Below are 24941 nucleotides of genomic sequence, written 5' to 3'. Positions count from 1 at the left end.
TCAGTTCCGGTTTCATTTTGGTTTTCCGGGAGGCGCTCCATCTTTTCCCACCGTTTTACAGCCGTGGCCTTAAAACAGGCAAAAGATTAATTACACTCCAACCCACAGGGATAATTAGATAATTAGTATTTTGCTGTTTCTATACCGCAAGGTGAGCTGTGTGTCTGTGATGACTGTATTGGCCTGTGTGATTACTTACAGCTGTTTAATCGATATGTTAGCTTCGAGGCTAACAGCAATGTTAGCTTGGGTGTATCTCATAATACACCCGTGTGTATCATAATAATAACAGAAATAAAAATAACATTTCACTGCCAACGTCTAATTTAGCACAAAACCTACCCATATTTTAAGTGCTATTTTAAAATGTGTATATTTTAATGTAAGTTGGTTCATATTCTTAGTGTTAGCTGGTCGTTTATGTATTGGTTGTGAGTGTGTGTGTTTGTGTGAATGTGAGTGTGTGTGTGTGTGCGCGCGTGTATGTGTCTGTGTGTGTTCTTGTGAGTGAATGTATGTGTCTATGTGTTTGTGTGAATGTGTGTGCGTGTGAGTCTGTTTGTATGTGTTTGTGAGTAAGTGTGTGTGTGTCTGTGTCTGTATGTGAGTGTGTGTGAGTCAGTTTGTGTGTCTGTCTGTGTGAGTGTGTGTCTGTATGTGAATGTGTGTGCGTGTGAGTCTGTTTGTATATGTGAGTGTGTGTGAGTCTGTTTGTGTGTGTGTCTGTGTGAGTGAGTGAGTGTGTGTCTGTATGTTTGTGAATGTGTGTGCGTGTGAGTCTGTTTGTATGTTTTTGTGTGTGTGTGTGTGTCTGTGTGTCTGTCTGTTTGTATGTGAATGTGTGTGTGCGTGTAGGTCTGTTTGTGTGTGTCTGTTTGTGAATGTGTGTGTGAGTCTGTTTGTATGTATGTGTGTGTGTGTGTGTGTGTGTGTGTGTGTGTGTGTGTGTGTAGCATCAAATATGTTTAATAAGCATAAAATGATTACATTCTTGTATATTTGGCTTCAAATTATGGTTAGGAGTATGACTTGCAGATATTATAGCGCTTGTTTGATTCTTTTCTTTTTTTTTCTCCAGCTGACCTAAAAAAAACAAGTCAGAATGACAGACTCCAAGTACTTCACTACAAACAAGAAAGGTAACACACAGATTCAGTGACTGTTAGCTGTGAAATAAGATGTGAAAGATTGATTTATAAAAAAAAAGAAAGTCTACACACCTACAGTAAAAAAAATTTGGGGCGTGAATTACAGCTCTGAAGCTTGATGCCATCGTCATCATGCTTCATCATGCACATTAAATAAATACACGTTTTACACACATTCGGCCTTGGAATAAAATTGACGACTGCACGTTCTCTCGAATGTTGGACCCTGTGTTTGTAAAGGCAGTAATGTTACTTGCCATGTTATCACTAATTTTGTCCTCTGGTCAGTTTTAAAATGCTGCAGAGGTTTTATATATATATTGTTAACAGTTCACATTAATACTACGGGAATTGTTCAAACCTGTTAATTTTTTGCTTGTTTATAAACTTGCTTGTTTATATTCAGTTTAGTGTAACTAATTAAATCATGTTTTGACTATTGCACATATTTTCAGAATCAGAATCAGAAAGATCTTTATTGCCAAGTATGTTTTCCCATACAAGGAATTTGTTCTAGTATAGAAGCTCCACAGTGTAAACAGAATGGCATTGATAAGACATGAACACATATGTAATAAAGACAGTTGTATGTACAGTGGAAAAATGTGCAAATTGAAATCTAGATAAGTAAGTATGTGTTTTTAAGTAAATAATGTAAGAAGAAATTTCCTATGTCTGGTCGTTCTGGTGCTCAGGGCTCTGTAGCGTCGACCAGATGGCAACAGTTCGAAGATTGAGTGTGCTGGATGTGACGGGTCCTGAGTGATTTTCTTTGCCCTTTTGCTCACTCTGGAGAAAGAAAGAAAAGATTTTCCCTTACATCTGACCGACAAAATGGTATTTTGTGTGTGTACTTTGGATGAAAAGCTGCCCTCTTTTGTCCTCAATTGTTCCCAAAAGGTTCTACCTGGGTCTCGTCGGACCATTTTAAAGACATTTCAAATTCTGTTGCTTAAAATATGACTTTAAAGGTGGAAAAAAAAACTGGGGTGTGTAGACTTTTTCTTTGCACCGGATCTAGTTTATAAACGAAACTGATGTTTAAGAACTATGCATACATTTAAAGTGTGTTAAGTCATGCCGTTCCTTCTCTCCAGGAGAGATATTTGAACTAAAAGCTGAGCTGAACAATGAGAAAAAAGAGAAGAGGAAGGAAGCCGTGAAAAAGGTCATCGCTGCTATGACTGTAGGCAAGGATGTGAGGTAGGATTGTTTTATTATGTGTTGTTTCTTTTGCTTCAGGCTAAGGATCAAGTCTAAGGCCAAAGTCATTTCCTCTATTTGTTGACCTTTGTTGCTTTCCAGCTGCTGTTTCCAGTCGTTTAGTACTTTTTCAGTAGCCAAACCCTCGAAACACTTAAACGGACCTGTGGACATCTTAAACACATCACTGCTATAGAGTGTACTACATTTATAAATCAAGAGCTGTCCTACATTTATTGTACCTTCTTTTTGTATCTACATTTTGATTGTCTGTCTGTTTTTCCATTTGCCATTTATCACTTTTTCCATTCTTCTTCCTTCCCTCCAATCCCTTCCTTCATTTTCTCCAAATCCCTCCCTCTTTTCCTTCCTTCCTTCTTTCCTTTTTTCCTTCCTTCCTTTCTTCCTCCAACCCCTTCCCTTCTTCCTTTCTTCCTTCGTTCTGTCTGTTTCTTAACAATTTATTTAGAATTTACTAACAATTTTCTTTTGTGTCCGTATGTTTCGTGTCTGTCCTAATCATTCCACACTAATTAGATCCCATCATCACATTTGGTTTAACTGAACAACGTCTTGCTTCAGGCCTGTGTCGAAATATCTGTGCTAGAATAATAACTGGTCTACATAAACAGTTTATAAAGAGCAAAATTCTCCCAGCTTCATCAACCTGCTACTAAATGACTACAGTGATGCACAGTGCAGAATTGTTGATGATGATGATGATGTCTTCTCTTCCCGCTTTAGCTCTTTGTTTCCAGATGTGGTGAACTGCATGCAGACGGATAACCTGGAGCTGAAGAAGCTGGTGTATCTGTACCTGATGAACTATGCCAAGAGTCAGCCTGACATGGCCATCATGGCTGTCAACAGTTTTGTGAAGGCGAGCACATCTCCTGGTGTTAGAGAAGTGATCTGAGACTGGACTATACAGTCACATGACTTGTAGAAAAGGGGACACGTCACTAAATGATGATCTAACTTCACCCGTGTGTTTCTGTCTTAGGACTGCGAAGACCCGAACCCTCTCATCCGTGCCCTGGCCGTGCGCACCATGGGCTGCATTCGCGTGGACAAGATCACCGAGTATCTGTGTGAGCCTCTGAGGAAGTGTCTAAAGGACGAGGACCCGTATGTGAGGAAGACTGCGGCCGTGTGTGTGGCCAAGCTGCATGATATCAACGCGCAGATGGTGGAGGATCAGGGCTTTCTGGATTCCCTCAGGGACCTGATCGCAGACTCCAACCCAATGGTGCGTAACTTTGTGTGTGTGTGTGAAGTAAGATGACTTCCCCTGCAGCCCTCAGATGTGGCCCTCTTCTGTTTCCTTCTTTCCTTCCATCTTATTGTTTCTGTCATTTCTTCTTTCCTTTCTTCCTCACGTTTTTTTTTTCACCTTTTTTCATTCTTTCCCATTCGTTTCTTACATTTGTTCTAATTTTCAAATAGACAGGTTTCCCTCCTGATGACAATATAGGGATGTGTGACCCCGTTCACTTTGTATCAGATTTCCAGATAGTCATTTCTTTTGGAGAGAACTGAAGGTTTCATGAAGGAAGTTCTCATGATTTTAAAACTATGTTTAACCGAAAGCCTTTACGCTCTCTCCAGGTCGTAGCCAATGCTGTGGCAGCTCTGTCTGAGATCAGCGAGTCTCACCCCAACAGCAATCTGCTGGACCTGAACCCTCAGAACATCAACAAGCTGCTCACCGCCTTGAACGAGTGCACCGAGTGGGGACAGATCTTCATCCTGGACTGCTTGTCCAACTACAACCCTAAAGATGAGCGGGAAGCCCAGAGGTAAGAGAACACCTTCGGGGCTAAACAATTCTGAGAAAAGAACAGAAAGAATATTCCCAGTAATTAGAGCAAGCTTTATAACTTAATCCCTTTCATCTCAGCCTGATGCCCAGATAAGTCATTTGTTTTGATGTAATTCCCTTTTGTGCCCTACATTTGAACTTTTATGACAGAAGATATTCGGTCATCGGATCACAGTCACTTAGTGAGAAAATATTTTCTATGTATCAAGCTATTGACCGTCAGCAGTCGATTAATTCCAAGTGTTCAACTTTGCTTTTTCCCCTCGTTGCCTAGCATCTGCGAGCGCGTGACCCCACGCCTCTCACATGCCAACTCCGCTGTTGTGCTGTCGGCCGTCAAGGTCCTGATGAAGTTCCTGGAGCTGCTGCCGAAGGACTCGGACTATTACAACACCCTGCTGAAGAAACTCTCTCCTCCTCTAGTGACTCTGCTGTCTGGCGAGCCCGAGGTCCAGTACGTGGCCCTCAGGAACATCAACCTCATTGTGCAGAAGAGGTCAGAGTTTTAGCATTATTCAGAAACCCACACACAGGGCTTGAGAACATGATGTCATATGACTATTCATTACCACAAAACCTTACCTACTGACTTATTTGGCCTAAATGATGTCGGATCATTATGGTAATCGTGTAAAAATTAGACACCCAAACTTTTACAGTTTCCCTGCATGGAGAATAAGGTGAGGTAAAACAGCAATACAGCTGATGCCACTAGATGGTAGTATTACTCTACAGCACACCTTTTATCGTACACCAAAGGCTTTAAAGTCTGAAATGGAATTGAATTGAAAACTCCTAGACCTTGTTGTTCTTAACTGAAGTCTTTACCATAAAGAAAAATGCACCAAACTGTGGCTGATGTTGAAATCTGCATTATAAGCTAAAATGTTTTCGTATCAACAAAGCAGTGGCAGCAAAGTGCAGGCCATCGTTACTTAGGTCATTAGATGATGTGACTTTGCACATAGTGGTTAGGGGCAGTTAGCATTTCCTGCACTCAGTCAGAATCCACTACATGTAATGCACTGCATTTGATATTTAGTGGCAGAAAACATGGCGGATAATCAGATGGATGGATCGATAGATTGATTAGATTGATCTATGGATGCATCCCAGAGGAAAGCATCCAGTAGCAACATATAGAGCAATAAGAAAGATCTGGATGTAAAGCAGTATAATTATTTTTGTCTTACTATGAAAAACTGTGTCTCTTCGCCAGACCCGAGATCCTGAAGCAAGAGATCAAGGTGTTCTTTGTCAAGTACAACGATCCCATCTACGTCAAGCTAGAGAAACTGGACATCATGATCCGACTGGCCTCTCAGGCCAATATCGCCCAGGTCCGACCACCACAAACACAATGTTGTGTTGATTTACGTGTGACATTTCCTTGGTATTTTTCTCCCCTCGGGCAAAGCGTTCTGTCCTTTACAACACTCGCACCAAGCCCAAAGGGAGCTGGTGTAACAGCTTCACTATCTGAGCCGCAGTCTGTTCAATAGCTGCCAGGAGAATCCCTGTGTAAGCGCAGGCACGCTCGAACTAGTCTACTGTCAGTGGAGTAAAATCTGATTCACAGCACAGCCACTGTCACAGATCAGTAAACATTTTTATCCCCGTGGTAAAAACCTGGCTCTCATCTGTCAGCTAAGCAACATTTACATCTGTTTTGTGGATTAACACAATCTGTTGCAACATGGAGTACAGCAATCCGGAAAATATCCAGATCGACGAGTAAATCCAGGCGTAAAACTTCTCTTAATCAAGAGATTTATATGGATTTTAAGCAAACTTGTGATCACGATCATGCCTGTACATTTCTATCACAAATGTCACAGTGAATACTGGATATTTTACCACAGAGAAAGGCACCGAATTTAAGAACACAGATCTCTGAGCTGATATGATATGATACGAGTTAATATCTGGACTGTGAGGTGGACCAGCGTCCGCTCTATTGTTTTTTCTTCTCTTAAAGGAAACGGTGTGAGGTGAGTCAGTGTAGGTGAAATGAAAAGGTCATTTTTCTTGCTCCTAGGTATTGGCTGAGCTGAAGGAATATGCCACCGAGGTGGACGTGGACTTCGTGCGCAAGGCGGTCCGTGCCATTGGGCGCTGCGCTATAAAAGTCGAGGTGCGTCACGTTAATGCTGTTCAACAGGCTTAAATTACTTCACGAGAAAGCATCGGTGCCTTCTCAGTTTTGATTAAGGATGTGCTATTACAGGGAAATAATCTCTTTCTCTCTCTAACTCGGTCTGCCTGGTTGTCTCTTTTTACACGCTAGCAATCGGCTGAGCGCTGCGTGAGCACCCTCCTGGACCTCATTCAGACAAAAGTGAACTACGTCGTGCAGGAGGCCATTGTGGTGATTCGAGATATTTTCCGCAAGTACCCCAACAAGTCAGTCTCTCTCCTTCTACTACATCACGTCCAAGCTGACACATTCAATCTGATTCGTGTTATGGTAAATTTGAATTTTTTTTAATCCTATGACTCGTGCAGGTATGAAAGCATCATCGCCACTCTGTGTGAGAATCTGGACTCTCTGGATGAACCGGACGCTCGGGCCGCAATGATTTGGATCGTGGGCGAATACGCAGAGAGAATCGACAACGCAGACGAACTTCTGGAAAGCTTCCTCGAGGGCTTCCACGATGAAAGCACTCAGGTGAGCAGTTGTCACACAAATTGGTACGAGTTAGATGGACTGTTTATTATCTTATTACTGTTTTTTTTTTTTCCTCATATCTATCCATTTGGAAATGGACTCGTACCGTATGTCTGGTTTTAAAAGTGCAAGGTTTTAGGATTGTAGCGAGTGTTCTGATGCCATCCGGCTTGTCCTACAGGTTCAGCTCACCTTGCTGACCGCCATAGTGAAGCTGTTCCTGAAGAAGCCTTCCGAAACACAGGAGTTGGTGCAGCAAGTTCTCAGCCTGGCCACTCAAGTGAGACTTGTTTATTACTTTATAACCGCATAATCCACACTTTATGGCAAAGCAGTTTTATGACTGTCCACTATTTCATTAGAATGTTGCTGACACAAGATATGTCATCTAATATCCATTGAATTTATAATCTGGGCCTTGTTAGCAGACCGCTCAAGACTGTAAAACGTGCTGGTGCTCTTCTGTATTTTTCCACAGGACTCTGATAACCCTGACCTGCGGGATCGTGGCTACATCTACTGGCGTCTGCTGTCCACTGACCCGGTGACAGCCAAAGAGGTGGTGCTGTCCGAGAAGCCGCTGATCTCGGAGGAGACGGACCTGATCGAGCCCACGCTGCTGGATGAGCTTATTTGTCACATCGGCTCGCTGGCCTCCGTCTACCACAAGCCGCCTAACGCTTTTGTGGAAGGCAGTCACGGCATCCACCGCAAGCACCTGCCCATCCAGCATGGCAGGTAAACGGCTGGGATCTAACGGATCCGATGTAATCGGTGGTTATCACGAATCACTATGAAGTAAACAAGTTGCCTAAATCCGTTTCTGCCAGTCTGACTACCACCCCGATGGCACACTGTGTCCTATTTTCTCTTCCGTAACAGCATCGATACTGGCGAGAGCCCAGTCAGTGGTGGCCCGGCTTCCGCCATCGACCAGCCCCAGGTTATTCCATCTCAAGGTGACCTCCTGGGTGACCTACTCAACCTCGACCTGGGTCCTCCAGTCAACGTGCCGCAGGTCTCATCCATGCAGATGGGAGCCGTCGACCTTCTAGGAGGCGGGCTTGACAGTCTGGTGAACACCTTTTTATCTTTTTAATTATTGAGATATTATAGAACGGGGGGCATAGAAGCCTTTATTATCGCCACATATATATTACAGCACAGTGGAATTCTTTTCTTCACATCGTTTGGGTCAGAGTGCAGGGGCAGCGATGATCCAGCACCCCTGGAGCAGGGAGGGTCGAGGGCCTTGCTCAAGGGCCCAGCAGTGGCAGCTTGGCTGTGCTGGGCCTTGAACCCCGATCCTTCGATCAACAACCCAGAGCCTTAACCAGTTGAGCCACCACTGCACCCAGTTTTCGCATATCCCAGGCTATTATGAGCCTGGGGTCAGAGCGCAGGGTCAGCCATCGTGCGGCGCCCCTGGAGCAGGTGAGGTCAAGGACCCAACATAGACGTCTCAGCAGCTTGTGGCCTCGAACCCCGACCTTTCGATTAGGAACCCAGCACCTCACCTAAATGAGGTTCTGTGTTGAAGAGCACTTTGTGTCAAACTCGACTCGACTGCACCTGTAGTTCAATATGTAAAAGAATGACCACATTTTACTATCTAATTACCACGGCCACGTCTCCTCAGTGGCTTCTGCTTAATGCAATTGGAGCAAAACATCGCCCGCAGAAAGGAGACTGCCATTTTGTTTTTTGTAAACACCTATATAAGCATCATTTTGAGAAATACATTAAGCATCTTAGGTGTTTTGGTTTCGTTTGTTTGTTTTATCCAAGCAGTGCCTAGGAATCCACAGCACTATGAAATTCTTGACTGCTGATTGGTCCGGAGGTAGTTTGAGTTTTGCAACAGTGTGAAGTAAAGCTGTTCCTTTAGGATTTCTGGACATAGGAAAGCATTTCAGATGAAGCACAGCTGCGTTATTACAGACCACATCACACCACCATGCATATTTTCTTATAAAAACACCTGGGCATCGGTCGATAAGGATTATCGGCAGCAAAATGTATTCTGTTTGTATTGATCAACTGGGGGAAAAAAAACTAGGGGTTTGGGTTGAATGAAGGAATCTCTGGTCCGCGCGCACACAATTTCTTTTGGCCATTGCACTGAGGTAAAAGACCTGAAGTATTAGACCCGAGCCATAATGTTCTAACAATGGACTTTCAAGCTACCTTAGGCCTCGAATAGCGATTCGGCTTGATTGCTTTCTCCAGATCAGTATTCAAGAGGAGCAGTGGCCGAAATATATTGGCTCAGACCCAGCTCAAAATGAACCGTGCCTCTTCTGACCTGAGGTGGAAGCGTTGAGCTCCATGACAGTAGACGCAGCATGACAATCAAAGACGATCCTTATCCCTGGTGCTCGAAGTCTGGAATTCACCTCAAACGCCATTCGCTGTTCGAACTTTTCATAACCGGAAGAATCCGAGATATCTAAAACTCATTAAAAGGCTTAAGTGTCAAATCCTCTGCTCAGACAGTTTGATTTTTTTAAGCTACTGTTTCCCCTCTACTGCCTTAAAAGTCTCTCCTCTCATTAAGAGTTCATAAAAAAAGAATAAAGGTCTTTGACTTATCAGCAGCTCAGAGGAAACCATTAGAGCAAGTGATGGAATCGAGCCAATTTTAATGAAAGACATGGTCTGAAAGGCACAATAATGATCAGACTGCTTAAGAGGTGGAAATGAAAAGAAAAGGTGTTTTGTTTCCCCCCCAGACCTTTAGGCAAAGTTGACTTTCATATGTATTCCTTTAGCTTCGGGTGGTTGAACCCGTCAGATGGATTTGGAGAGGAACTTAAATTGTAGGTTAATAGCTAGTACAGCGGGGCAAAAAAAAAAAAAGAAAAATGAATAGCAGTTTTTTGTCTGTTCATGTTGTGTGACTAACACACACACACACTGTTGTTGGAGAATTGGCCAATGAGAGACTTCTTTGATTAGCACAATAACGAGGGGAGAAAAGTCAGCTAAATAATCAAACGTAAAACGATGGACTAAATCTCATTTACGTGTCAATCCGGACGAATGCTTTACAAATGCAGTACAAAGAAAGTAACATTGTAGGGGCCAGAACAGGCCCCATTGTATACTGTGTTACTGGCTACTTTAATTGGAACACACACAACACGCATTGTCCAAGATTTATGACGGATACCTCCGTAGACCAGGAGACGGTCATGTGAGTGGGAGGGTTTTACCGCTCACATGACTTTAATGTTTTTTTCCCGAACTTTTGGCAGAATCGGTGAAACGGTTCGATTCCTTTGACCTGGAACGTCGATCAGGAACCACTCATTAAAGCAATACATCACCCAGAAACTTCACAGCTAAACGGGAGTCAGAGCTGCTGGAAGCCACTTAGCACCATTTTAATTACATGCTCATTGGCTGCACTTGCTGTGACTAATTGCTAGAAATGCTGGAAATATCGAGTGTATTATTCTAAACCTATTTCCTCTCACTAGCCTCCATTAACGTGTCTAATCGTACATGTGCCGAGATGGACGAATGGTTGAGCATTTGTGCTTCCTAGTGTTTGTGTGTGTGTGTGTGTTTGTGTTTGTGTGTGTGTGTGTGTTTTATATCTATATATCTATATCTATATATATATATATATATATATATATATATATATATATATATATATATATATATATATATATATATATATATAGCAAAGAAATAAAGGAGAAAAAAATAAAGATGGCTGGTGAATATTTCCCCCATTGAGATATGTGATGTGTATACGAGACTCTCGGCCACAGCAAACCTCTCCCAAGATTTATTTCGCGCAGCTCTCGAGATTTATTAATGATTGCCCTTTCCATCCCACACCCTCCTGGACCACCCTGTCTGACCATTGTGAAGGTCGGCAGCTGTAATCTGGAGCTACGACTTTCCCCAAATGACCCTTGTGCTGAGCTTAGGGCTTTACAGTTGCCGATTATTACTCACTGGTGAAGGTCCGACTAAGAAACGGCATAAAAGCATTTTCTATGCCAGCGACTGGTATAAAGTAATGAATACATTGGTAGTTAAATGCTTAGAGCACAACCTTTATTATTGTTGTTTTGATTAAATCTGTTTTTTTTTTTTGTTTTGTTTTGGTAGCTTGGTGGTGATCTTGGTGGAGGTGTTGGAGGCAGTCCTGCAGTAAGTAGACTGTATAAACGTTATAATAAAACAGAACCAAACTCATCGGTTGACGTCTAATTGTCTGTGGAGTCGGATGTTTATATCACAGTTACACTACAACATTATGGCGAATGAATGAATATTAACCATGTGTTGTTTTTTTTGTTTGTTTTTTGCTCGTCTTTAGGTCGGTCAGAACTTCATTCCTTCCTCAGTGCCAAACACTTTCGCACCGTCTCCCACTCCAGCGCCCATCAGCAGCGGCCTAAATGACCTGTTTGAACTCTCCACAAGCATGGCTATCAATACCGGCGGTTACATTGCACCAAAAGCTGTAAGTGGCAAATTTTTGCCCGTAGCTTACATCATTTAGAACCCAAAATTACTTAAAAAACAAACAAAAAACTTTATCATTGTTGTAAGCTGGGCTCCATTTCAGAATTTGTTCGCGACCAGCATCGGAAACCGATTCTCGTTTAAACCTAGAAAGCACTCGACTTCTCAAACATCCGTCCCTTCAGGACCGGTGGTGCATTAATTTGGTACGAAGAAGGAATAAAACAAACCGTGTGCTCTTGTTGGAATATAATCAGCAATGGGGTGCAGCTTGGCGTGAAGCGATTACCCCATCCCAAAGTCGATTATTTTCCTAGAACGTCGTTGCGTTTTATCGTCACGTCACCAGATTTTCATTTTATTTTACAGTGATGCCTCGAGATCCGAGTGCATTGACGTACAAATTTTTTGAGATACGAGCTGTGATTCGACCAAATTTTTGTCTTGATATATGAGCAAATTTTTGAGATACGAGCATCCGAGCCGCCGACGAAACAAAGATCCTCAACAACCACGTGTGCTCTGAAAATAGAATAGTCCCCCGTGTAACAGAACTACTAATCATGCATAGTATTAGATAGATATACTATTAGATATGTATGGGAATTTAAATTGTCGGGTAATATGGAAGTCGTAACCGGATTGGTGCGCGTCGTGGACAGCTGATTAACAGCTGATGCACGCTTGACGACGTGGCCTGGCTAATGCGATGCTTGATTTAAGTTTGTTAATTTTACTGAAGTTTAGTTAAGTTCTATTTAAGTGTAAAGTAGCATTAAGAGTGTACAGTAGCGAGTAAGTGAACGAAAGCGAAAGTGTACGTACGAGACAAAATTCCTCCGCCTGTTTACTCCTCCCTCAACCTCTGTGCGCATCTTCCGTAAAGTAAAACCAGTTTATTTTTTTAACATTCTCTTTTATTACTGTATGTTTTTATACAATATTTGTCATTTATAAATACAGGTACTGTACAATTTTCATATCCAAAACACAAACAAAACAACTGGAGTGGAATTTTGAAAGCTGGAACGGATTAATGGGATTTCAATTCATTTAAACAGGGAAAATTGTTTTGAGACACGAGCAATTTGAGATGCGAGCAAGTTCACGGAACGAATTAAACTCGTATCACGAGGCATCACTGTACTAAGAACTGAGAACATTTTCATCAACAGAATCCACCGTACAAGTGTTTTGTGAATGAGTTGAGTGCTGTAGAAAGAGCATTCATTCAAACAAGGTATAAATCCGGTCTCCTGTCACCTTCTTCAGGTCCTGTAACATTCACATCATGTAGGTCACGTGCGTCGAGGGTCTGAGGGATTACGCTCGATTTAGTCTAATTCTGCCGCTGTCGCCTCCCATTCTTAGAAACGCCTGATATATCTAAGGAGTACGGCTCACTTGGGGATGCCACAAACGGCTTCATTAATAATATTTCCCCGAGCGATGCCTAATGCAGAGACTCAACTGGGTTAGGACAGTAAAGACACCCAGTGCGAGACAACTTTAATTTCTCCGACGTTTACATTTTCAGAACTTTCCCTTAGAAGCACAATGTACTCTTGTGCCAGCATATTTATTAAATAATTTATTTATTTAGTAGTTCATCATGGGCTGTAGGCTTGATTCTGGTGCTCATCGGAAGCTCTTCTCTTTTCAGGTGTGGTTGCCAGCTGTCAAGGCAAAAGGGTTGGAAATTTCCGGAACGTTCTCCCGCCGTCAGGGTCACATGTACATGGACATGACTTTCAACAACAAAGCACTGCAGCACATGACCGACTTTGCTGTCCAGTTTAATAAGAACAGGTATCTTTTTTTTTTTTTTTTTTTTTTTTTTTTATAAATATCTTCCTGTATATGATGCGTGTACATGTCCATGTTTCTAACCAACGTCTCCTGTGTAGTTTCGGAGTGATTCCCACCACACCTTTACCCATTCACACTCCTCTAATGCCGAACCAAAACATTGACATCTCCCTGCCGCTCAACACCATCGGGCCCGTTATGAAGATGGACCCTCTCAACAACCTCCAGGTAGGAACGTGGGATCGTCAGCGTTCATCTTTCAGTACCTTAACCCACCATGCAGCATTCAACTCTAAATTATCCAGCTAATTTTTTCTCACAGTTACACCTGGTTATGTAATTATCTCTCCTCCACCCACCCGTCACCCGGGATTCATTGGTACCATCAGGAATCCTCATCGTTTTAATCAAATTTAAAAAAATAAATAAAAGTCACTATCGCGCTTTTGCTGGCGGCATCGGCTCTCGTGAGCCGATCCATCAGCCGAATGCGCCACGTTCATTGTTTTCGCTCTGAGCCGAACTAGACGAAGCCGCGATTCGCTCAGAAATCACCGCCTCCCCCTGTAGGATTGGACAGTCTACAACTCTTAGCCCCTTGCTGGCAGCCTGCAGCTTGAGGAATAGCTGATGTGGAGAGATCCAGCCGTGAGGGCTGTGCACAGCGTGCTCCATTTCTACCCTCCACACCATAATGATCTGTGAAATTTCCTCCAGCAGTTCCCTGGTGAGACGACCAGCGCGTCGCCTCGTCTTTCCAACAGTTTGCTGTCAAACCGCTTCTTTTTTGTGATTTTATTATTATTTTTTTTTTAGATCTTCATATATTCTCAATCTCCCCATGCCTCAGAATGTTGCATGATTATTTTATTATTATTATTTTTTTTTTCTTCTTCATGGCAGAAATGGCACTTGCACCTGTTCATTCGGCAGCCAGCAAAGCTCCAGCAGAGATTGTTTATGAGACGGTTGTTTAGAAGCGCGGGTCCGTGTGAAAAAACCCCCTGCTGTCCCCAGAGTAGCCTGCCAAGACCTTGGAGTTCCAGGCTTCTTGTGTCCTTTATTATAACCACACAAAAACTAGCGGCTTCGATATTGTTTAGCCTTTAACACCACAGTGCTTTCGAATTCTCACATCAGACAGTGTTGATTCATTTTCCAGAACACAATATATCTGTCCAGTGGATTTTTCTGGCCTTGCTTGAAGCTGAGTTTTTCAGTTCTGACCTTTTTAATAGAAGATAATAGCCCACTCTATTTTTTATGACAAAGACACTGTGACTCACTTGGGTATCATAATGTAGGCTTTTCGGCATATTCTTGTCTTGCAGAGTCATTCGTTTTTTTTAAAGGGTTAAGCAATTGATCACCAAAATGTGCACCAGTACTTACCCTGACTGATAAATATAAGATAAAAGTCATCCCCAGTAAAAAAAAAAAAAAAGTTTTACACAGAGGAGTTTAAACCTCTGCAGAAGTATAAGGTAGCGTCAGCAGTTTTGTTGGGGGAAATTAGCTGAAGCTGGCTGCTTTCAAACATCTGAATGCTCCTTGTGGTTAGAGGGCCTGAATGCTAGGAACATGATTGATTTGACAGCCAGAAGGATTGACATGACAGAGCTATTATTACCCAGATTGGTTACAAATCATTTGCACACAGTTTTTCTTCTGAATAGATGTTTTAAAGACCGCTAGCAGGCTGTGAGGAGAAATGGCAGTGAGGTAAACATCGCTCACCTCACTTTTAATCAAATCGTGCTACTGTGACAAATGACCAAGAGAAGTGTTTTTTCGGTATCAATATTGCTGCTCTCTGGAACTTTTTTTTTTTTTTTTTTTTCATTTAAGGAAAACTACGCCCTATTTTAAATACAGCTCACTGTCTGGCATCAATGCTGCAGCAGTGCGGAGAATAAAATGTGCTCAAGAGCTTCACTTAACATTAACATCAAACATCACGATGTGCAGAACGGCATCTCAGCTCGATAGGCCGGTTCAAGTATTTAACAGAAATCCCGACTCCTGGTAGCCATGGTTACAGTGAAGAAAGAAGTGCGATAAAGAAAGATGGTTCCAGAACAAATGTTGATAAGTGCAGCGAGTTCAGCCAAGAAAAGGGTTTACTCTCAGAAAGTTGACAGTGGAAATCCCAAGGCTCTTTTTCTGGCACGCATTTGTTCCGGTGTTGTTGCAGCCTTGACCCTCTAGTAACGATCTTCAAGCAAATTTATTTTCAAATCTATGTAAATGTAATCCGTATAATTCTGCGAGTAGGAATAGGGTCGTTACCGTGTCACGCTTTCCCTGTGAGGCATTCGCATTTCTACAGTTACACTCATTCACCCGTGACACCTATCGAACTCTGAGACACTAAAGAAGTCCGAGATTCATTCATCCTGAATAGTTAAAAATGCTGTGATTCAGTGTGAAGAGTCTGACCTCCGATCTCTTCCGTCCTACAGGTAGCTGTGAAAAACAGCATCGACGTCTTCTACTTCAGCGTGCTCATTCCGCTCAACGTCTTCTTCGTCGAGGACGGCAAAATGGGTAAATGTTTGTTACTTTGCTTGCAGTACGACCTGCATTCGCTACTCAAGCCGAGCATAAATGAAATAAGACCCTAGTAGTCCCTAAGGAACAGGTTTCCAATGTACCTCTGTGTTTCCCCATCGGAAAAAGTGAGCGTAATAGCTTTCTGATGGATTTCTATTTATTTATTTATTTATTTTGGTCTTCGCAGAGCGCCAGGTATTCTTAGCCACATGGAAAGACATTCCCAATGAGAATGAGCTGCAGTACCAAATCAAGGAGTGCCACTTAAATGCAGGTAAGGGTTGTTTTTTTGCGTGATCCACTGCATTAAAATAAGCTAATAAGAGTAATCGGTGCTCGCCGAACCGAAGTGCTCCAAGCATTTTATCAACGGATTCAGTCCTATCTAAACTTGTGGATTTAAGATTTATCCAGAGCGACATCCAGTTTTGTCTCATTTTATACAACTGAGCATTTGAGGGTTAACGGCCGTAAGTCGCACCACTGAGACACTTTAATCATCACATCACATGTTTTTTCTTTATTGTGAAGCTGTGAAAGTCTGAAGGTTCTGAAAAACATCCAAGTAAAACGCCACGTTTTTAATATTCTACTTTACTCATATTTGTCATTGGCTCCAAAGTAAGCGGTTCACAAGGAAAAACCTCTACTGTTTTTCAAAAGTAGGTCAGGAATGTAGGTGGAGAACTATTTACACCTACACACTGTCAGAAATAAAGGTACCAACTGTACCCGGGGTGGTATGGACAAGGGTACATCATTTGCTTCATTTAGTACACATCTACCCTCGGAGGTGCAATTATTATGAGGTCAATTTTTATGATTTAAAAATCTTTATTTATTTATTTTTTTAATGTTTAAACTGTAACCTCAAGACAAGTGGCTTAGAAACCCTATTTGGAAAACTGAATCCTCCTGTCAGTTATTGATTCTGAGGGGTGGGGCTTTATGATCATGGGTGGGAGTTGGGGGGTTTGGCGAGCAGTGATTAGGCTTAAAGTCTCAAAAAACACATTCTTCAAATGTCAAACCCATCTACATAACTGAAAAAGAACTAATCTTGATTTTTTTTAAGGTACAAGATAAATACTGCTCATTCAAAAAGATGTACTCTTTATGCTAATAAGCGAATGCTTCAATTCCACCTTTATTGTTTTTGGAATGTGATTGTGGAGCTCCAGACAATGGGACGAAATCTCAGTGGTTACAGCAGCCTGGTGTTTTTCCCTCATTGCCACTCTGTGCTCGACTGCTGATTGCATCTCGCTTGTTTAATGGCGTCGTGAGAAAGATGTGGCCCTGAGGGGGGGTTTTGTTTTCCTTGTAGACTTCTGGATACCTACAAATAACCAACAATCAACCATCACACAGGTGTAGAACGTGCATTTAAATACCGCTCCAGCTACAATACACCCACCCCACACACACACACACTCACCAAATGATCACTCTTTTGCACTTTTCCTTTTCACACCTTCAGATCTCCATTTGTCACTCACTTGAAACAAGCACTCTGTCTGCAATAGGCACTTCTTCTCTTCTCATTATGAAGTCATTATCTTTTATAAGGCAGGACCTCTGTCTGGTACCAGTCGCTTACTCCTTCAGCTGTGTTCATCTTTATAAAGATGTAAACGCCGACTCGATTTGGAAAAGAGTAAACCGTTTTAGTAATATCATCAATATTATTATCCACGTTTGACTGCAGATCAGCTCCGTAATCAGGACTGTAGCTCCGTCTCGCTCTTGCTCTCGCTCGCTTGCTCGCTCAGTCTGTCCCCTCAGTAAGATCACAGCGTTATTGGAACTTTCACATTCAGTCAGTGGTTAATTTGAGTGGCAGTCTCGGTTTGACATCACCTCTCTTAGGAGGGAGGGTTGTATATCTATGTGACTGAGCTGCCTGCCTGTCTGACTGACTGCATTCTGTCTGGCTTCTTACATCGTTATTTAATTCATTCAAATGTACAAATTGCTGTGGTGTAAAAGGAATAAAACACTTTGGGGCACACTGTTGTCATGAAAAATAGTCAGCAACCAACCAACAAGATGGCTGATTTTTTTTTTTTTTGTAATGTCGTTATCATTTCTGACTGTCTATCACTTGTTTTCAGATACTTTTACTGATATTTTGGTAAATTCACTGCTTTATAAAGCTGTGTTGCCCTCGGTGTCATCATCCTCTTTTTACATCTCTCCCTCTCACACCAGCTCAATCTCCTCCCATGCATTCTGAAGCCCTGCCAAGCCTCCGTCTGATCGCAGTCTGTCGACCATCATCTCGCTGTTACAGCTGCTGCCTCAGTCCCTCTACAATCTGTCAGGGGTCAGGCCTTTAGTGTGATAGTGTGTGGTGGAATTGAGACAATACTTAAGCCTTCTCACATGACCACAGCACTACACTTTATAAATGTTGATTCACCTCACAATTTCTGCAAATGTTCACAAATTCTGCCAGATTTTCATGTTATATATACAGTGATCCCTCGTTTATCGATGTTAATGGGGACCGGAACCCCTTGCGATAGGTGAAAATCTGTGAAGTAGGATTGGCCCTAAGTTTGACCTTTTCACTGATGGTCATCATCTTCCTCTTCCTCTTGGGCTCACTAGAGGAATCTTTCGCACGGGCACGGCACTTAGGAGGCATTGTAAGGGCTTAACGAAAAGTTAATTTCGAACACAATAAGCGAGACACAGTTGACCGCATGAACGAGAGTGGCGAGATACAACAAGGCAAGAAGCTGCAAGAGGATGCGATGATGCGCAGCCAATCAGCTCAGATCTCGCGCCGGGAACCAATCATGTGCCTTGTCTGAGTGCCCGTGGGAATGTACAAAGCCTATTTGTCTGGAATCCGGGTAAACCGTTTTTATTTTTATTTTTCGCTGAATGTTTTTGAAAAATCAGAGATGCACTGAGGCCGCGAAACTTGAACCACGAAACTTGAACTGCGAGGTGGCGAGGGATTACTGTATATGTTTAGCAAGGTTTTAGACAACTTTAGGCTAATTGACGGTTTACACCACCACGTTTGCATATCTAGCTCCATATGTACTTTAATGTGGTATATAGTGTAAATGTCTCTTGAAGAAAGCCTAGACAAGTTTAAAATAGTAAACAAATCCTCAGGGTTTGTTGGAGAACAAATGCAACCATGCAGTATCAGACTAAAAGAGCTATCAAAACAGGGCAAAGTTCTGGTTAATTAATGAAAAAAAAAATATTATCCCGGTCTAGCATAAAGACGGAAAAAAGATGACTCAACTGTAACTCTGCCCAGAGAAGGACATCCGCTAAAATTCATGGTCAGAAATGTATTAGTCAGACAAAGAAGCCAAGGTTTAGGCTCAAAATAGTGCTACCACCACCATGCTTCACTGTAAGGATGAGGTTCTCAGACTGTTTTTGCTTTCGAATGCTAGTAAATCAAGTGCTCTGTGCCAAGGCCAGAAAGTCTCTGATGGTAATTGGAAAATCGGTTGATGTCAGTGACTCCTATCACGTTGAAATGCCAGACATGTGAAAAGGTTATTTATCTATTGCTCTGGAATTTTCAGTCAATCATTGCCCCCTCAGTGAATAGCTAATTAACCCGTCCTACCATCGTTTCATCTTCAGTTCCAGACCCAGTGTGATGAGTCCCAGATAACTGATCTGTAAGAAATCTTCTCGATGCAACGTAATGTTGGTTTAATGCTGTATTTGTCTGATTTCACAGCCTGTCACAATATTAAGCAAGAAAACGCAGGTCAAGACAGAAAGGTCTGCACTTTACAGATGAGTCACATAAAGAGTGTGAATAGAACAAATGCCATCCGTTTGCTAAATGTCAGTAAAACCAAAACAAATCCAGACCTGTAGGATGTGGCTGTGTTTTTGTAGTTTACAGATTAGTGTAGATTACAGTTTCGTTCCTTAATGCTGTGTAGCATTAAAGCTACAGCTAGAGCCTTGTAGGTCTTGTGTACTGTTCCTTTATTCCCCTTTCTTCTAATTAGTTTTTTTTTTTTGGACACATTTCAGACTAACCCGACACGAGTTCAAGCAAAGTGTGACAATGTAACTGACACTGTGTGTGTATGTGTGTGGCCCCAACAGACACTGTGTCAGGCAAGCTGCAGAATAACAACATCTACACCATTGCCAAGCGGAACGTTGAGGGCCAGGACATGCTTTATCAGTCCCTGAAACTCACTAACGGCATCTGGATTCTCGCCGAGCTGCGCATCCAACCTGGCAACCCCAACTACACGGTAAATCTCTCCTGTAACTTCATGTCAACACAAGAACTGATGGTGATGAATAACACGTCCTGAACTGGATGAAGCTAAGTGCCCCATACAGCACTCAGCAAGCTTTATTTAGATGCAAAGTGGTGCACTATGAGGACAGGAAGATTTTGTGATCCTAATCCTATGCTGTGTAAGCACAGGAAGGTCAAAAGGTATCTGAATGTATTGAATAACACTTTCTCTATTGAGTTTGACCTACATCTTGCCCTCTGACAAGACCTTGTAGGTTTAAAGACACGTTGAATTCCACCGAGCATTATATTTTCCAAGGTTCTAGAGCGTAAAAATGCTTTTCAGTGAATGCAAGAGAGCATCATTAATTCCTCGTTCTCTACCTGCCTCTTACGTAAGCTAAGCTTCTGACATGCTAGAGTGCTGTTGAATATTTATAAATTCTAATACATGACATCAGCAGTTGAGATACATGCGACGTTGCATTGCAATAACTTTCCATATTCTCTTGTGTACCTCTCGACGAGAGAAGGGAGAGTGACCTTCGCGTTGCAGTAATACACATAGACAATACACATACTGCAGCAGCTCCACTGAAGGGCACTTGTCAAGGATGGAATGTTAGATTGAAATGAACATAATGTTCTCTGGTGGTTCGAGTACACATCCTGCCACACCTTGGCAAAATTTAATTCCTTTAAATCTCTATCTCTTTGAGGTTGGTGGTATTTTAATAGATAAACTGTTGATTAGAGCACTGACCGTTCAAGCTTTTTCAGCAGGCAGCTCTTCTGTCACTACCATGAGACCTGTTTACCTGTGATTCCCCATATAATGTAATTGGTTGTGATAGGAATTTATCTTTGCTTTTCTTGGCAGCATCGGCGTAGCTAGACTTTGGATTAATAATAGAGCAAGTCCAGCTGGCTTTACAGCCAGGAGCAAGTGACAAAAAGATTTTGACTGCCTGGCAGAACTCTCTAAACACACACACACACACACCACAGCAGTTGGAAGTAGGAGTGAAAGAGAATGAAGAAGTCCGTTCCGGTTTCAAGCGAACACTGGACAGCAAGTGAAAAGGCCATTTGACCAAATTGTCTCCACTGAAGTTATTGTTTTTATTTTCTATATATTTAAATCATATTATAATTAACAACGTATATTCCTGAAACTGAAAGTGTTTGGACTGAGCTCACACCGGTTTGTATCCCACTTTTCGGATAAACGTCGCAACCAAGAGCCATGATTTCTTGTTACTGCACTCTGCACTCTTATCTCATAGTCCACATTATTCCATACATGGGTGTTGCGTCCCTAAAACTGTTGGGGGGGAGAGCTGGTGTTTTCTCTCTCTCTCTCCCATCTCTTACTCTTAGAGAATCTGTGGGATTGTGTTCCATCATTCCAATCCAATGGTCCCACTGTTCCATCAGGCTTGTTGAACAAGTCACACAGATTTGGCCTAATGCACTTTGGAGGTAGTCTTCATGGATTGCAGGACTGACTGTTGCTGAGTCTGGACAATGAACCGACCGTTCACTTTTATGTTAAATCTGTTAAATCAATTCTGGTGCACAGACTATTGACATTCTGTTGGAATGCTGAATGCTTTTTTCTTCTCTCTCTCTCTCTTCCCCGTTAAGCTTATTGTGGGTGTATTGTCAGACCCTTGAGTAGAAATACAACAAATGGATCACATTCAGCAACCATCTTATTTCCAAGATGCCATTCTTGGAATGGGCAGGGTGGCTCAACTGGTTAAGCTGGTTAACTGGTTAAGGCTCTGGGTTGTTGATCGGAGGATCAGAGTTCAAGGCCCAGCACAGCCAAGCTGCCACTGCTGGGCCCTTGAGCAAGGCTCTCAACCCTCCCTGCCCCAGGGGCGCTTTATCATAGCTGCCCCTGCACTCTGACCCCAATCTCCTCAGTTGGAGTATGTGAAGAAAATAATTCCACTGTGCTGTAATGTATACGTGGCTATATGTGTAAAGATAATGAAGGCTTCTATGCCCCCATTCTATAGGCTTCATTCATGATGTATATAATCATTAGGTCAAATGAAAAAAAAATGTAGAGACGAACACCTGAGTGAGGAACTCTAGTCTTGATTCAGTTTTTTCCAATTGCATACAATCTTATTTGTTTAGCTAACGGCAGCTTCTCATTCCAGAGACTAGCTGGTCATGGCTTATTTTATTTACCCTCTCTGTGCCACTAGACAAAACAAGAAGCTGTCCCAAACAAAACATCACTTCAGATTGTTTTATTTATAGCTGTGAACGTTCACTTAGTCAACAAGCTAGATAAATTTAACTTGAATCGCCCTGATCTACAGTTTTGTGTGTAGGTGGTGGTGGTTGTTTTTTTTTTACACTAGGCTTATACTGCATAATTAAATGTATTTCTTAAGCTCGGAATACACATTAGAGTTCATTTGATGGCATAAAGCAAGAGACATGTAGCTCTGTAGGCAAGTGCTTTTGTTCAGGACCTCCTGAAGTGAATGACGGGTTATTCATTGGTTAGGCACCAGATAAGAGCAGACTCCTCCGCTTAAGCTCTCACACAGAGAGTATAACTGGGCTGCCATTGAAGCAGTAGTACAAATGGAGTGAGCAGGTTTTATCAACATACACCAGCTTTTCATTACTAAGCACATTACATTCATGCTAATTAGTTAATCCTTTCTTTCAAAAAGAAGAAAGGGGTTAAAAAGACATGCTATTAAAAGATCAGAGATCATCCTGACCTTTCATTTTCTACCACGCCGATCATTACTAATTTTCTGTCGTTTTTTTTTCACAGCTCTCTCTGAAGTGCAGAGCTCCAGAAGTGTCTCAGTACGTGTACCAGATGTATGATGCTGTGCTGAAGAACTGAAGATCGAAACCTCTCCTCAAACCGTCTTTCCTCCTATCATTCCCGTGGTACAAGAACAAACTACACCTTTTCCCATTTCTGTTTTCTAGGATCTGTAATGTTTCACTGCTTGATATAGTGTCCTTGATATACGTTAGCCAAAATGTCTGTTGTGTGAGGGGAAAAAAAGTTGCAGGTGGTGCATTGTGCCACTCGGTCGCATTTATTATGTTATACTTACTGCTATAAAAATGTCTGTGAATGGAGTGTGACTGTATTTTTCCCTTTCACACATTTGCGCTGTATTTTTGCCATGCTTGATTTTGTTCATTCAATGAGTCAGGTTGTTTTTCAGTGCAATTTCAATTTCGCATTTTCAGGCAGAATCAATGCCACTAAACTGAGGTTCTGGAGCCAGGAGGGCCTTGATATCTTAATCAGGAGGCAGTTGAGATGAGGGTTCTAATACACATCATCTTATAGTCAGTGGTTCAGAACCACTTTTTAGTAGCTCAATGGGGATTTTGCCTTTAGTTAAAAATAAATAAATAAATAAATAAATCACACCTGAAATAGTACATTCAGCGTTGTATGGATGTGTGAAATACGCTTCGCATGCCTTAACTTGTTCCTCTTAAATGCTCACCTATAAATTCCTAAGCTAATATAAAGTATATTGTTCAGTCTCAGTTACACTCCATTTCACAACCACTGCCACAAAGCAACTAGCAGTCCTCGTTGCAGGTATGCTGGTATTATTTCTGTTTCAAGCACTTTCATATTGTTCCTAGACTGAAGGCAGTCAGATTTTAACCCGTTTTATCGTCACGTTGTTAGCTGTATGCTTCTGTGCAGTGATCATGTACTGTGATTTATATAAAGGTATGCATTATTAGAAACCGTTCATCCACTAACCCTGTACACACTAGAGCCTGAACGTCACGTCATTTTTGAAGTGCTTTAGAATAATCATTAAGGGAGTAACGATGTCATTTGTTTGGTGGTGTAATTCAGAGTAAATACGTCAACGTGTCCCATCATGGAAGCATTGCTCTAAAGAAAGTTATACGATGCACATTCTGTTAGTTAGTGTAAATGTTAAAGCCCGAGCTCGGTTATAATGCTTAGCTTCATGTGACGTGTGCAGTAGTGCTTTCAGTCTTCGTAGATATTATCATAAGCATGAGTAATCATAGGAAAAGTAGATAGACTGCGTCTGTTGTGGGGGAAATTTCTTTTGAAAAATTTGTCTAGATGTTTCATACAGAAGGCAGCCTTCCTGTCCACCGTATTCAGAGGCCAACACAGCTAACACTTCCCCAGTCATTCCACCTCTTCACTCATTCCTCGCATTGACACTCGCTGCCAATGTTTTGCTTCATGTATTTTCATTTTTGAATAAATCAACGAATAATAAAAATAATAAATAAAAAAACATCGTCCCTGACCGTAGCGCCTGCGTGTTTCTTTTATCCTTCTATTGGATTTGGAGATAATGCCTTTGATCCTGGTGACGCACGTGCCAGCCTGTAATCTCTCCACTTTATTAGAGCTTCAAGCTGAATGCCGAACAAGAGCCTGACAGCCCAAGCAGTTGATTAGGCTTTCCAGCAATATGACAGTAAAAGATGGATGTTTCATCGCTAAACAAGCCCTTTTTCCACCATCTTATTGCGTGAGCTATCAAATATGTATGAGAGAGCTTTGTAAGAAAAATTATCCATGGGTATGACGTAGTCTAACACAAACAGGGAAATAAAAGTCTTTTTAGTTTTATACCAACATCCTCTCATTTTTGTTTGTTTCTTTCTCTTGAATTTAAATTCAAGTTACAGAGAAACCGTAAAGTGCTGACACTGGAGACTTAGGATTTTCTGATAAACTCTACACAGTAAACTTTCCCATATGAATGATTATACGTTTTTTTTTGTTGTTGTTGGGTTTTTTTTCAATAGATCAGTTTAAATTGAGCTTTGCCAACATAATGTCTTTTACGTTGTTGCTATAAAAATGACAACGTTATAGAGAAAGTCTGATAACAAACCTGTTTTGCCTTGCAGTTGGAACTTATGTACGAGTAGTGTTAAAAAATGTTAAAAAACGTCTGTATCCGACTGGATTTCAGTCCAGCATGAAGC

At 41.8% G+C, this 24941-nt stretch overlaps 1 protein-coding gene across 2 annotated transcripts; it reads left to right on the top strand.

The window, feature by feature from the left end:
* The first annotated feature begins 2 nt into the window (after window positions 1-2).
* Window positions 3-24250, top strand: ap2b1 (adaptor related protein complex 2 subunit beta 1). 2 transcript variants are annotated; one of them, XM_027178608.2, is made up of 22 exons: window positions 3-151; window positions 1079-1139; window positions 2246-2351; window positions 3096-3231; window positions 3355-3600; window positions 3960-4150; window positions 4448-4669; window positions 5393-5513; window positions 6212-6307; window positions 6461-6576; window positions 6679-6844; window positions 7026-7124; window positions 7323-7582; window positions 7727-7919; window positions 10973-11014; window positions 11184-11330; window positions 12996-13141; window positions 13240-13369; window positions 15604-15688; window positions 15882-15968; window positions 19796-19950; window positions 22750-24250. In XM_027178608.2, the coding sequence occupies exons 2-22, from the start codon at window positions 1103-1105 to the stop codon at window positions 22822-22824; spliced, it is 2856 nt and encodes a 951-aa protein (XP_027034409.1). In that variant the 5' UTR covers window positions 3-151; window positions 1079-1102; the 3' UTR covers window positions 22825-24250. The 2 variants fall into 2 exon arrangements, with proteins under 2 accessions (XP_027034409.1, XP_047664947.1); XM_047808991.1 differs by lacking the exon at window positions 3-151 and adding an exon at window positions 233-382.
* Window positions 24251-24941: the final 691 nt, after the last annotated feature.

This window comes from Tachysurus fulvidraco, chromosome 26 (assembly GCF_022655615.1).
Source record: "Tachysurus fulvidraco isolate hzauxx_2018 chromosome 26, HZAU_PFXX_2.0, whole genome shotgun sequence".
Lineage (NCBI taxonomy): Eukaryota > Metazoa > Chordata > Actinopteri > Siluriformes > Bagridae > Tachysurus > Tachysurus fulvidraco.
Note: the sequence above shows the minus strand (reverse complement) of the source record. Positions and strands in the feature narration are given on the sequence as shown.